Genomic DNA, 15,067 nt, shown 5'->3' on the forward strand with positions numbered 1-15,067 from the left:
ATAATCATTACAACAACAACAAAAGGTCCACACCTTCGTCGATGCCTCACCCAAATTAGTAAAATTGGGCTTCGAACTGATATCGATTTCTTTCGCTTCAAGTTCAATGAGCTATACTGGATCTATGAAGAGAATTTTTTTTCCGTATATGAACACCTGCTCAGAATCTGGCTTCATGGGAAGGATACAGCGGAAGTGCAGAAACCAACAGCAGTTAAAGAGATGAAGTCACTATTCTATTTGATTGTAAGGTCTACCGTAAATTTCATTTAATTAGAAAATTTTCCTAATGTACCTTTCAAAGATGTTCCACTATAAAATATCAAAATAAATTTAAAACCAAATAAATCTGATATATTCGAAATTTACAGATCGGCTAGTAGTTCACAACTAATTTATAAGCGACATCTATCGACGAATAGTGCTTTAAAAGACGTCAATATTTTTGAACACACTCGTTTGTATTGCAGCTAACTTTGAGCACAATTGTGACATTTGAACTTGCGAATAAATTTTTGACAGCACCAACCGCAGCAGTTGTCTTCATTCTGATTGAGAGTATTCTTATCGCAAATATAATTTGTGAGGAATTTTAATTAACACACATTTAAAACAAGGTAAATGTTACATAAAAATAAAAATTAAGTGCTTGTCCAACCACGCTTCAGTCAAAATAACAAACAAAACAGTCTAACGAACAACAAGAAGCGATTTGACAAACGTCATTACATAACCTTTTAGGTTACTCTGCTATTATTTTTGCGTGAAATTGGAAACTTTTAGACTGCTAAACATCTAAAAATTATTTGCAGATGTTGTCGCAATCAGTACTGTCTACCGTACGCGTGCTGCGCACCGAGGCACGTCGTAGCATTGGTATCATGGCACCAGCGTTCAACAAAGTCTCCGACCCCATCCAGCAGCTCTTCTTGGACAAAGTGCGCGACTACAAGAAGCGCAGCAGGTACACATACTAATTTATAATAGTAAATACAGAGTAGAAAAATAAACGAGTACCTTTTATCTTCCATATTTTAGTGGTGGTAAATTGGTTGACTCAACACCCGAAATTGAACGCGAGTTGAAGAACGAATTGGAACGCGTTGCAAAGCAATACGGCGGAGATGGCAAGGTCGATATGACTAAATTCCCCGAATTCAAGTTCCCTGAAGTCAAAATCGATTCCATCACTTCAACCAATTAGATTTTTAATATTCATTAGGATGCAATTTTCAAATGCCGCTTGTGGCCAACTGCCAACGGTGCATTAAGAAGTTTTGCGTGTTAATTAAAATACGGTAAACAATTTATTTCTTTATGGTCTATAAAATAATAACGCCTCCTAGAAGAAAATAAAAAAAATAACTAATGGTAAAACACTCACAACACTTTTATGATTGTTAATGAGACGTACTTAAAGTAGATTAAGTTTGAAGATAACGGGTTATGTCGCTATGACTTGCTCCACTGTCTCCTGCAGCAGTTGCATTTTGTGATATTCCGCGACACGTCGGAAGGTACTTAGCAGACCTTTGATTTCACGACCGCTTATAAGTGGCACGAATTCGCCAGCACAGGGACAGAACTCAGCGAGATTTTCACGTTTTATTTCATTGCAACGTGCGCATCTCAAATCTTGCAGTACATAGGACATGACCTTGCGTTGCACCACGTCGATAATGCGCATTTCGATCTCCTCATTTTCATACGCTACGAAACATTGTGCACACAACCAAACAGGGCTGTAAGAAAAATTGTTTGTAAACAAATTATTGACGTTTGGAGAGTATTTCAAAATAAGTATGTCAACAGCATAGCTAGTCAACAAGTAGCATTATTATTATAAATAAGTTAGTCGCATTCAAATCCTAAAAAATTTTGTTGGAATCTTATGTACTTACATGCCGTCCTTCATTGCTCGATGTTTGTCTTTGCATAAGTCCAAATCACGGCAATGGTTACATGCTTTACAAATCACTTCAGCAATGGTGTAAGTGTCGCTTGGATCTTTCCACTCAGCAAGATCTGAGAACTCGCCAATACCCACGAGTCGTAACATGTTACGCCGCAACTCATTCACATCGTCGGTTAAACCCTTGTCAACACTCAACGCTTTCACTACAGCACGCGTCAAATCTAAACCAGGGCTTGGTCGACCTTTGCCATAATTTTTATGCAATTTTGATACAAAATCAAAAGCGGGATGTGATATTTCTTTAATAGCTTGTCTGGTGTCTTTGCCTTCGGCCAAGGACTGCATGAATAGTGTGAGCAGTGTTTCGAATTTCTCGCGGCAAGCATTCTCATCTGGCAGATGTTCACCAATGGTCCAGTTCAATTCCAGTGACAGCTGTTGCTCGCTTTCACCGTCGGCTGTACCGGTTTCATCTGCTTCTGGACGCACAATCTCTTCGATATCATCTTCGTCCTCTTCTTCGTGGTCATTAGTGCGGCGCTTAGGCTTCGATGTGCTATTTGCCTTATCGCCATCTTCATCGTCATCATCAACACCACACAAAACAGTGTCACTTGTTACGCCCGGCGGCAGTTGACCACGTATGCCTGCGTAGTTGGCGTGATCGAGCCACAGCATGAAATTCCAGCATTGCTCATAGGACAACTGAATCGAATGGAATAGTTCCTTATTGCGTAAGCTCTGTACTACATACTCCACATAGCCCAAAGCATCAGCCACAGTCTTCTTGCCCGAATTAAGTATGATGCGATTAAAGTCGGCATAGATAATTGTGGCGCCCAAACGCTTGAACTCCGCCACAATGCGCAAGAACATTTTACGCATTAAGTTATTCAAGGTACGTCGTAAAGCCGGATCGTACAATAATGCGTTTGAAGAGCGCACCCAACGATAAAAATGTATCAATTGGAAATCAGCAAAGATATTCTGGTTCAGGGCTACTTCGCGCAACCAACCGTTAACCATATGCCGCAGCACACGAAAGGCGGCGGAGCACAGCGCCGTTTCATCATAACTGGGTAACGTTGCAGCGGGCACGGTGCCAATCATTTCCTCCAACGAAGCTTGTGGTATCACATCGAAGGTTACTGCCGAGCTGGCACCCTCCATCTCTTGTATGCGATTTGATTGTAGCAAGGCGCTAACGGCTAAGCTGTCCAGCGCCAGCTCTACACACACATCACTATAGAAACCCGGTCGATTCTGTACGACCGTAATACTCTCTTCAAATTCAGCCAATAGACGACTGTCATCGGCCTCACGACCACCCAAATCCGGTCGTGTAGTGGTCGACCACCAGAGCACGAAATTATTGCGCTGTAGAATGCGCGCAAAAAATAGATCCGCCCCGAAGAGCACTGTGTCGGGTGGCATATTACCGATGGGTACCTGAGGGGTATTAAATAAAATTTGAAGTGGAAGTTAATTCTTGCGTTTATTATTTGAAATTTTTTGGAAACAATTTCGGCGAAAGAAATATTAAAAATTTGGGAAATTTGAGGTTATCCGGATATAAGTATCAATATTTTGAAAATAACGGAAAAGTTTCCCAAAAAAAACCAAAAACTATATCATCTGTTTAGAATTTTTATATCGGATTTCGAAGTTTTGAGATCATCCGGATATATTTAAATTTTTGAAAATAAGTTTTCAGCATACATTTTCGAAAACAATATCCGTTATTAAATATTGAAAGATACTCAAGGATGTTTGAAATCCGTTCAGAATTCCTAAAGAAAGTCGAAATTATCTAATTTTGAAAACTTTAAGCTTTACTAGGAATTTCATTAGTTTTAATTAGATTTTACTTCATATCATAATTCAGAATTTTCGAAAATCAAGATATAGAAAAAAACAAGGTCATAATTCAGTCACCAACCTCAAGGTCACCCATTTTTTTTAAAGCAATGTTTACATACCTGAAAGTAGCGACACTGATCCAACATCATCTCGACCACATTGTTCAGATGCAAAAAGTGCCGTACCAACGCGCGTGAGCCCTGGCGCTGCCAATCCAAACCAGACAAAAGGGACGCATCGTCTGTGATGTGTATGAGCGCTTGTGGGAAGTCAAGTAAGACAGGCATAGCCGAGTTCAGCTTACGCGCTTCTGTCGCTGTTTGCACGTACAGCATGGAGGGACCGCGCTTCTCATCCTTATAGGCGGTAAGCGCGCGCTGTATGTGGCGATAGATCTGCTTCACATCTACTTCGATGAGCACTTCGAAAGTGAACTCTTCCGGTGGCAAACGTTCTATTTCAGCCACATCTTTCATAGTTTTGATAAGCGCCAAGCGTTCGGCTGTGTAGAGTGTGCGCATATTCGGCATTTGATTGGTACGCACTGTGTCTAATGCGAAGATTAACGCCTTTCTGCTAGACAAAAGAAAGAGACCCCATATTTCCTTTTTGGCTGTGGGCGTGTTGTGTTGATAAAGATATATTTTACGCAATTTGTGTTGAGAGTCTTTCAAATATGTGTGACCCTGCAAGCGTTGCTCCAGCTGTTCAATTGAGAAGCTATCCAAGTCTTTCGTGGCGAGCGAGGCCAAACGTTGTGCCTCCTGGCGCTGAACCGAACACATGCAACCCATATCCATGAGCGCGCGAAACTCTAAAGACATTTGTGTCTCATATATGCCCTCAATATCCGGCGTCGCCAGATCGGCGAGCATACCCAAACAATTATCCTTGAACACCTGCTCCGGTACACTGTAACGATACAGATTATAGACGGGACGCGCGCGTGGTAGCACGCGGTTGACTTTCTTCCACAATTGGCCATCTTCGGGTGGCGCCACGCTGCGTTGGTTTACATAGAAAATACGCGGAACCGTCAACTTGATGCGATGCAGTTCGTCACCAATCATCAGCCACACAGTGAAATGGCCCATATCATCATTTGCCACTATTTGCAACACATGCCACACGTGATCGATGAGCGCGCGTTGTGCCCGTCGCAAGAAGCCACCTATTGTGCCGGTGGCTGTTACGCCATCTCTGGCGCTCGGCATTAGTGGCGCCAGTGTTTGTTCGTTGCGTGGCCTCTTGTTGGCTTGGCGCACGCGTAGACGACGCTCCAACTGCCACGCCCACTTTTTCTTTTGAAAACGCACCCATTCGATTATTTCGGTGCGCGTTGTGCCAATCGCTGGCGGCGCACCAAGCGCTTGGCGCCATGTTGCCGCTTCGGCTGCCTTGTTAGCTTCATTTTCTGTCTCCTCGCTTTCACCCGAATTCACGCGCTTGCGTTTCGTTACAACAGGACGTCCGTCGAGCGAGCCTTCAGCTGTATTTCTGGCTACCAAATCCTCCATATCGGCGATCTCGCTGGTGGCGCGTACTTCACGCGTTGTTTTCGCTTTCGGCATGAACATTTCATTAATGCGTCGCTGCTTCAGCACATCGTTCTTTTCGAGTATTTTTTTATGCAACCAATCGGGATGTTGAACACGCGGCACGGGATTCGAAAGTCCCTGCAGCGCTGCTGGTATGGTAATGATTTTTTGTATAGTGCCACCCAGACGTTCGATGTAATAGTTCCAGTCCAGCACATCACGTATATCTGCATCCCCCATTGTGCTGTCCTTCAGCCAGCGGCGCAAATGATAACGACGCACATTCGGCTCCGACTGGAAAATAGCCAACGGAATTGCACGTTCTGTGACGGGTGCACCTTCTGGTTTCTTCGAAATTATATACTTGCAAGCCAGACCGGCATCTTTGACTATCTGATCGCCCAAAAATTCGGCCAAACGCTTCGCTGTGGAAATGGAAGTACTCTTTTGTTCACCATAATCTTCCAGTTTCTTAGACATCGATTTGTTTTCAGCGATCAAATCAAAAAGTTCCGAATCAGGTAGATTAGAACCGCGACTGTAAAGCACATCCAGCCAGTAGTCAGCAACTTTGGCGACAGAGGCATAGCATTCCTCTAAAGTATTGCCCGCCAAGAAAGCTTCGAAAACTGAACTTTGAAAGTTCTTAATTAACTGCAATTCACCACGTCGTTTCACCTCGAAACCTTTCAACTCAGCAAGTGAACCATCGAAATTGAAGACAGCATAACGTTTCTTCAGTTTTTTACCCTCTTCTTTTGCCGCCGGCAACACCATAGCCAAGTAGGGACCATCCACCTCAAAGAAAATTGAATTCTCTTCACGTATGCGATATTCCGGCAATTTGCCATCTTGTGCGGGCTTGACCAATTCATGATATTGATCATTGGTGAAATACTCTTTCACCATTGTGTTTAGCACCGCATTGGGATAGGAGATGTTGAATTTCTTTTTCTTTTCGTGTGTCGTCTGTATCGTAAACTCTTGAGGAAACGAACCGGGCAGAATACACCAAATACCATCAGTATCCAACTCTAATGGGCGTCCGACACGTTCGATTATCTCACGCGCCTTTGTGATTATGTTTGAACCAGTATAGCAGACAATGCCCGCCATTGGCATAGAATGCCAACGTGCGCCCCTTCGCATCACATAACCGTAGAAAGAGTTCAAAATACACTTGTGTGCCAATTGCAACGAATCATACAGCACTTCTCTGCCCTTCGCTGCTTTAATCTCGGCAGCATCACCAGACGACAGTGCAGCATTGACAGCTGCCTTCGCCACCTTTGTGAGCCCTTTGTACTCGTAGCGACGATCACGAAATGCGCGCACTGTATCCACATAGAAACTGTTCTCCTGTTCACAAACGGTGGAGGTGCGTGTTTCCAGTTTTGTGATCTTCGTCTTTTTATAAGCCTTACGACAGTAATCGCTGAGACGTTTCTTCTCATAGGCGGCCTGATCTTCGCGTGAGAGTTCATGGAAAGCACGGTTCGGTCCGCCTGGGAAAAGTGGTGGAAATTTTTCTGTTTCCAATTGTTGTTGTATGCGTTGAAACTCATTCCGTGTCGCTGGCAACATCTCTCCACGCCACAGCCAATCCATGACGCGTTTACATTTAGCGCCTGGCTTGTTAAAATCGCAAGCAGCGCAATCGGTTTCACTCACCATAGCCGAAGGTTGCAGGCGGTTGGTGAGGATGATATTAGGGATACATAGCGCCAACGTCCAAATGGTATATGACAGGTTGTTCTAGACGATTGGGTATATCATGGAGACCTTAAAATAAATATAATAAAGTTAACTCAACATCCTATTAAGTAAATTGGGTATAATTACCTTGCAACGCTTGTGTTATTTCTTTATTCACATCCTCTAAATTCGTCACCTTGTCTATTGGCACACCCTCTTCCACCTCAATGGCATGCACTAACACTTTGGTTACATTATCTTTTAATTGATTGACCATATTTGGATCGAGACGAAAACGACATGGTATATCCGCACGAAAGACGCCTGACTCTAGAGCTTCTACATGTCCGCCAACGTATGTTTCCGAATCCAATACATGACCCTCATTCGACAATTTATTTAGCTCATTCTGTTGCTTGTTGGGATATACAATGTTGGCATGATAAGCTTGCACCATAAGTAAGGTTTCACAAAGCGTGCCCGAACCCTTGCGCAAAATTTCATCTGGTTCCATAGGAATGATTGTGTTCAAAGCGAAAATGAATGGATGTACGTATTTCATATACAAGTAGTAGGTGGCTACCGCATCAGACACTGAGTAGTTCGACAAAACTTGTGGTTGCTCCACAGCCATGCGACACATATCTTCTGGATCCAGCTCAACTGGATCGTAACGCAATTTAGCCTTCGCTACCGCTTTTAGACCTTGCGAACCGACTGGTAGATAGGAATCACGTTTTACCTGGTAAACATAAAAACTATAAATAATAAATAAAATAAAGAAAATTTATTTTTTACCCAACATAGACAATCCATATGTATAGCGGGGCGACTCAAATAAAAACCATCTCGCAGTTTTGAGAAACCAATCTCCTGTTTCATGTCTAAATCATAGACAGCAGCACGCGTCTCAACAAACGGCCAATCGAAGAAGTCACCGTTGTATGTAACCACAATATGTGGACGTACTTCCATTATATGGTCGAAAAATTTCTGTATTAAATGCATTTCATTCTTTTCATTAAATACGATAAAATTGCCTTCGAATTCTGGTTTCGGTGTATATTCAAAGTCATCTACATCTGTGGAAATTATTTCACGATTTGTTATGAGATAACCTTGACCATCAATCATATATGAAATCATCATAATTTGATCTGTTTGTGCATCCGGAAATTTTAACGGTAATTTTGTGGTTTCAATATCAAAAGCTAAAACGACTGGCTCAGGTCGCTCGAGCAAATCGGGACGTTGTGTTATTAATGGTAATTCCAAACCACCGCTACGGCAGCGTATATTGTACCATTGACCGCAAAATATGCTTAAATCAATTGACACACGCACATGATAAGGCACGTCATGCTCACGTATGTCCAATATAAGATCCATATAATCCATTTGTTTTTTGACTTCACCATCGCTACCGATATTGGACGCCGCCAGTGAGGACGACAACATTTGCATATAAAATGTGTTGGATTTCTCACGTTCCAAATTGCGTTTGACCGCTGCGTTTAATTCACGACGCACTTTCGTCATAGCCGTTTGATTTAGAAATGAAAGTTTGAGAAAGTGTTGTTTTTTACCCACTAAATGATTTGCCAAGTCGAGGTCTTCTTTACTTATGTGTTCTACATTTGCCAATTGGCCAGAGTATTTGCGACTCAGAAAACGTGCCACTTCATGTGACTGTTTCTCATCCGGTCGTATCAATAAATATGGTTTATATGCTACAGTACATTTGAAGCGTGAGCCATCCATTTGAATGAAAAACAAATCCAAGGCAGCAACCAGACGACGGTCTTCATCCAAAATCTCAGTCTGCAGAAAATAAAGCATTGCATATTTAAGGCTGTTAAAAACCTGAATAACAAACGTAACTTACCGAGTGCATGTTTATGAGGTAGCCAGTACGCTCAAGGCTATCCTTTACACGGTCGAAGCCATATTTGGAGTCGATTTTATCGTTTTCACGCGACTGTCGGTATCCAGCCTCGTTGAAGAAGTCATCGCTGTGTACAATTCAACAATTACAATTTTGTCACATTTTGTTTATATTTTGCAAAATACTCACCCTTCAGCACGTGTGTCCGAAGTAAATTTGCCTGTGTTTTGAAGAATTTTTGGTCTATTGCCACCCCCATCCTCCATTATGTGCATAAAATTTATTTGCAAAACTTTGGATTTCCGTAGATTTGCAGAACTTGTGAAAAACTTATTGCAATTGATGTTTATTTGGCGGCAAATTGTTTGAAGTGAAGAAGGGTTGCCGACTTTATAAATTTAAATACAGTCAGCTGATCGATTTGTCATACCAGATGAAATGAATAAATAGTAATTAAAAAAAAAAATGTTAAAGCCAAATATATATGTAGAAGAATATATAAATAACAAAAATAACTTCTAACTAATACTACAAATGTTATTATTTAGAATTTTTTCTCAGTTGGTTTAATACAACATTTTTCGATTTTGTTTATGTATTCTAGTTTGTATTATAGTCCGGCACCACCGATCATAGCTCCACGTCAAACGAAACGCGAATTAGCTCAGAAGCCGCCTTGCCCGATAAAAAAATAAATTTTTTGTGATTTTTATAAGCTTATATCGCACAGTATCCATTAAATTTGGCTAAAATGGTTAGTTTGATCAACACAGTAGACACCGGTCATGAGGATATGATCCACAATGCAGTGCTGGACTACTATGGACTGCATTTGGCAACTTGCTCATCAGATGGGTCTGTAAAGGTGTTCGATGTAAAGAACGGAAATCAAATTTTGGTTGCTGACCTCAAGGGTCATCAAGGGCCTGTGTGGCAAGTAGCATGGGCCCATCCCAAGTTTGGAAATCTATTGGCTTCCTGCTCATATGATCGTAAAGTTATCGTATGGAAAGAGGGCGCTGCAAATGAATGGACGAAATTGTAAATACATATACACATAACAGATAAGACGGTATCGTTTACTAACAAAAATACTTTTTTTTTTAGCTATGAGTACAACAATCACGATTCCTCCGTTAATTCGGTAGCTTTTGCGCCTGCCGAATACGGTCTGATACTAGCGTGCGGCAGTTCGGATGGTTCGATATCCATACTAACATGCAACATAGAATATGGCGTTTGGGATAGCAAGAAGATCTCGAATGCACACACTATCGGTTGCAATGCAATTTCTTGGTGTTCTTCAACTGTGCCAGAACCGGCATTTGATCAGCGTTCTTCAACACGAAACACTGCGGTTAAGCGTCTCGCTAGTGCTGGCTGCGATAATTGTGTGAAAATATGGCGAGAAGATTCTGATCGTTGGGTGGAGGAAAATCGGCTTGAGGGACACTCTGACTGGGTGCGTGACGTAGCTTGGGCGCCATCAATCGGGCTGGCCCGTTCACAAATCGCTTCGGCGTCACAAGATCGTCATGTTATTATCTGGAATAGCACTGATTTAACGACATGGTCGTCAACAATATTGCATACTTTTGATGATGTGGTTTGGAGTGTGAGTTGGTCAATGACTGGAAATATATTAGCCGTTACTGGTGGTGACAATAAAGTGACACTGTGGAAAGAAAATAACGAGAACCAATGGATGTGCATCAATGACGATGCCGCGGCTACAAATGCACAAACAAACGAGCAGCGCACGCTGTAAAAATAAATGGCTACCAAGTGAAAAGTCTATGACAATATGTAAACGACGTTTCTTAATTTGCCAGCAGTCAAAAAATAAATATAAGACGTACAGACATATAATAGCTAGAAATGTGTGCTGTTGAAAAAAATATAAAAGTATCGAAAGCATATTTTTATTTCTTTATGCACTTTTTGTTTGTTGTTTCATATTGTCATAGACATTTTATACATTTTTGAGTTGCTGTTAATTTGAAATTGATTAAATGGTTTAGAGATAAGAAATTAAGTCTTGTGCAGATTAGTCTCGTATTAATGTTCATGTTCTTCTATTTCCATATATATATAACTAAATAGACATACATACATACTTATGTTTATTTTCTAATATACTTGCTCAGTTATTGTGAAGGCAGGATTGTCGTATTGTAATACAAAATAAATTTCTAGCTAAAAAAGATATTATGGCTTTATTTCGCCTTCTCATTTTTCTTTGAAAAATAATGGTTACAAATTCTTTTATACTTTCTGTAGTTAATTTGAGAATTATTTACTTGTCTTAATTTTTCTGAGGGAACTTGGTTATGTATGCATTTTTTGTAGCCGTGGAAAAATCCCGCTAAAAGTCACACGTGTGCCAATTGCTAATTATGAGAATATATTTCTTTATTATTGGAAAATGCAATTTGTGGAAATTTGTATGGATTAGTTTTATACACGTGCGGCTTCTAGGAAACCGAAATCACTAAAATTTCCGTTTTGCATTTACAAAACCGAAATGTCAATTATACGATTTGGTGAAATATTTTAAATGTGGGTCATCTCCATAATGTCCTTTTTGGTTACATAACGTGTTTTATCAAGAAGTGTTCTATATATTAATACAGTGGTTTTAGATGTGTATGACATATATGTTGAGATATATTATTATACATATATTAAGACATTATACAATTACAGGTCAACAAAATTTAAATTTTTTAAGTTTTTCATACATATATTTGTGAATTTGATTAACATCTATATATGTATATGGTATGAAACTGTATAGTACACCATAAAATATCGGTATATGTAAGTGTTCTTAAATACAAGTGAATAGGATTCACATGTTTCAGTTTATAGTTCTTTTTAAACGGAACGAACTCGGATTTTTATCCGGCCAAAGATTGTAAACTCGGCAGTACTTCTCAAAATTACTTGGAGCAACAACTCAATGCCAGAACAAATTAGTAAAATTCATAGAAACCCTGCTGCGTATTGAGAAGTATAGTGATATATTCAGCATTATCAAAGAAATTACTATGATAGAAAAAGCAGGAACTATGTTGCGCTAAGTATATGAAAAAGGAGTTTGCTCTTCCTAGAATGCTTTAAATATTACAATTACATATATTCCACTCACTCATACATAATTTTTGAAAGATTGGATAGAATTTTCACCATTTGTAGGTAAACGAGATTTTTTTCTTGTAGTTATTGATGCTACGAGTTGACTTCGTTTGAGGATTATCCAATAAGGCATTCCTCTTTTATCGCATGCAATCATAAAGCAGCTTCATATCGTTCCATTTAATAGAGAATTTAAGTGCCATCAGAAAACCTTATAAAGTATGGAAAATGCACCACTTTCGAAATAATCTGCAACTTTTCACCCATTAAACCGAACTTAAAGATCAATAGTTTATAAATGGTGATTAATTTCGAGGTTTCCTACTTATTTGAAGAAAGAACACAGAAACTTCAAATTTAATGAAGAATATTTATGATCATTCGAAAGAACATTCTTTGTATTTATTTTTTGAAGATTATCTCTTTCAAATGTTGACCGCGGCTACGTTTCAGATGGTCCATCCTTTGAGTCCAATTTTCGATGACTCGTTCGAGCATTTTGACTGGTAACTGGCGAATGACACGCGTGGTGGTTTGCTCCAAGGCCTTAATCGAAGCGGAATTGTCCGCATAGACTTTAGACTTTACATATCCCCGCAGGAAAAAGTCTAACGATGTGATATCACACGAATGCTCACTGAAGTATTCTCTCAATAAATCCATTGATGGATGCGATATGTGGGAAGTGGCGCCATCTTGTCAAAGTTGAAATAATGAGCTTCAATTCCAAGCTTCAAATAGTCGGTTATCATCATATTGGTGATAACGGTTGTTGTTGTTATTGTTGTAGCGGAAGAATTCTGCCGAGTTGACAGTCCTTGTCCGGATAAAAATCCGGGTACGTTCCAGTTACGTAGACCCGACTGTCGTGGGAACGGCGCGGTGATAACAATCGCCATTGACGGTTACGTTCTCACCGGCATCATTTTAGAAGAAATATGAACCGATGTTTCCAACGGCCTACAAACCACACCAAACCGTTATTCTTCTGGATGAAATGTCAGTTCTGGAATCTCTTCAGGTTGCTCTTCGTCCCACATGAGATAATTGCTTGTTTACATACTCATTGAGCCAGAAATAGGCCTCATCGCTGAACAAAATTGAACTCAAAAACGTCGGAACCTTTTTGGAACTTTTCAAAAGACTATAGGGCGAAGCAATGTCGCTTGGGAAGGTCGAGCGGCTTCATTTCTTGCACAAGCTGTATTTGTACAATTTCAATTTAAGATCTCGAAATAAAATACGCTAAATCGTTTCATACGTCAGTCCGAGTTGCTCTGATCGGCGCTGAAGCGATATCTCCACGATATTCGTATACAGTCTCAGCTCCGGCTGCTATATTTTCTTCACTGCGTGCTGGACGTGGTCTATTCGGTCGAATATTATCCAATAATGATGCTGGGTCTCAAGATGGGTGATGATGTTGCGAATAATGCGCTCAGTAAGCCGAGTTCGTCTGTCTTTCTCTCCGTCCGTCCGTATTAGTTTATTATGGAGAGCAGTTCTACAAAAAAAATTCGCCCTAGATATCTCAAAAAATTTTGATGCTTTCACGTTTCCTTATTCCAAAAAATATTGAATGTGCCTTTTATTTATGATAATTTCATAAATATTTTGATAATTATGGGCTTGTTAGTAATAAAAATTTAGTTTTCTAGTACTGATAAGGGTTTTGAGCAACGTTCTCGCGCATACAAACATCACGTGATCTCCACTCTCAGGCTCCTAACCCGAAAATATACGAAAACTTATCCGAAATGTGTTAAGGTTTCATTAAAAATCGTGGATATATGTATCTAGAATTACAGTCTACAAAATTTCTTGTTTTACTCAATGAAAATCTCGCTTCTGTTTCCAAAGTATTACCCAGATATCGGTACGGTCTGCTTCTACAACAAAGTTATTTTCTCAAAATGACCTTAGCGATTTAATATATGATCAAGTTAGGAATTGTAAAACGATTTGTCAAAGTGTTGGAAGGATATTGTTTGAGGGAAATTTGTAGAAAATTTCAAACTTCATAGAGAAAAGCTGAAAGGTGGAGTCTTTGTTGGACCTGATATACGGCATATAATTATATTATTTCATGGTTATAACTGTTCCGGAAAAGCTTTGTATTGATTGTGGAAAATTTCCTAGACAACAAGTAATTACCGATTGACAAACTGGAGTTAGATTATATTCGCAATCATCTGGATAAAGTTTCGGATAGTTTATATAATTATACTTGTAGTGAGACACTGAGAAAGCTGTTGCACTAAGATCTAAAAGTAAAAGTGATCTATCAAGGTTGATGGGAACGTTTGGCATTTATGGTAGATTACTGCTAGTTCTTAAAAAAGGATTGCCGCTGTCTCTTGCTGGACCTTTCTCTCGAAAACACGCCTGCTCATCAGATGTTGTCACCGTCCATGTTTCTGCACAATAGAGCGGGGATGAAGAGTGACTTGTAGAATTTGGTCTTTGTTCGTCGAAAGAGGACTTTACTTCGCAATTGCCTACTAAGTTCAGAGTAGCACTTGTTGGCAAGAGTTATTCTGCTTTAGATTCCCAATCTGACATTGTTGGTGGTGTTGATACTGGTCCCAAGATGGACGAAATTATCTACGACTTCGAAGTTATGACAGTCAACAATGACGTGAGAGCCAAGTCGTGAGTGCGACGACTGTTTGTTTGATGACAGGAGATATTTCGTTATGCCTTCGTTCCCTAAAGGACCCATTTGCTTCGCTTCTTTGTCCAACTTGAAGAAAGCAGAACTAACGGCAGGGGTGTTGAGACCAAAGATATCGATGTCGTCGATTAAGGTCTGCAGCTCGAATTATTTTCTTCAGCAGTAGATTAAATAAGTATCACGATAGGAAGTCCTCTTGTCTGAAACCTCGCTTCGTGGCGAACGTCTCGGGAAGGATGCTGACGGAGCTTTTGGTTTTGTCCAACGTCAGTTTACACAGCTGTATTAGTTTTGCAGGGATACCAAATTCAGACATAAAGGCTGCTCCTCTTCGGTTTGTTTTAAGCAGCTTTAAAATCTAC

The 15,067-nt window shown here is 40.1% G+C and overlaps 3 protein-coding genes across 3 annotated transcripts; 2 read left to right on the forward strand and 1 right to left on the reverse strand.

The window, feature by feature from the left end:
- Positions 1-498: 498 nt before the first annotated feature.
- On the forward strand, positions 499-1,379 carry LOC126765966 (ATP synthase-coupling factor 6, mitochondrial). Its single transcript, XM_050483710.1, has 3 exons — positions 499-617; positions 813-964; positions 1,039-1,379. The coding sequence occupies exons 2-3, from the start codon at positions 813-815 to the stop codon at positions 1,202-1,204; spliced, it is 318 nt and encodes a 105-aa protein (XP_050339667.1). The 5' UTR covers positions 499-617; the 3' UTR covers positions 1,205-1,379.
- On the reverse strand, positions 1,285-9,266 carry LOC126765845 (DNA polymerase epsilon catalytic subunit 1). Its single transcript, XM_050483530.1, is given in 8 exon segments — positions 1,285-1,742; positions 1,902-3,364; positions 3,895-7,026; positions 7,028-7,095; positions 7,156-7,750; positions 7,807-8,829; positions 8,894-9,020; positions 9,083-9,266. Coding segments are annotated over 8 exon segments (6,792 nt in total). The 5' UTR covers positions 9,169-9,266; the 3' UTR covers positions 1,285-1,444.
- A 247-nt stretch (positions 9,267-9,513) lies between these two features.
- On the forward strand, positions 9,514-11,099 carry LOC126765926 (protein SEC13 homolog). Its single transcript, XM_050483643.1, has 2 exons — positions 9,514-9,934; positions 10,001-11,099. The coding sequence occupies exons 1-2, from the start codon at positions 9,645-9,647 to the stop codon at positions 10,659-10,661; spliced, it is 951 nt and encodes a 316-aa protein (XP_050339600.1). The 5' UTR covers positions 9,514-9,644; the 3' UTR covers positions 10,662-11,099.
- Positions 11,100-15,067: the final 3,968 nt, after the last annotated feature.

The sequence above is a fragment of the Bactrocera neohumeralis genome, chromosome 2 (genome assembly GCF_024586455.1).
Source record: "Bactrocera neohumeralis isolate Rockhampton chromosome 2, APGP_CSIRO_Bneo_wtdbg2-racon-allhic-juicebox.fasta_v2, whole genome shotgun sequence".
Lineage (NCBI taxonomy): Eukaryota > Metazoa > Arthropoda > Insecta > Diptera > Tephritidae > Bactrocera > Bactrocera neohumeralis.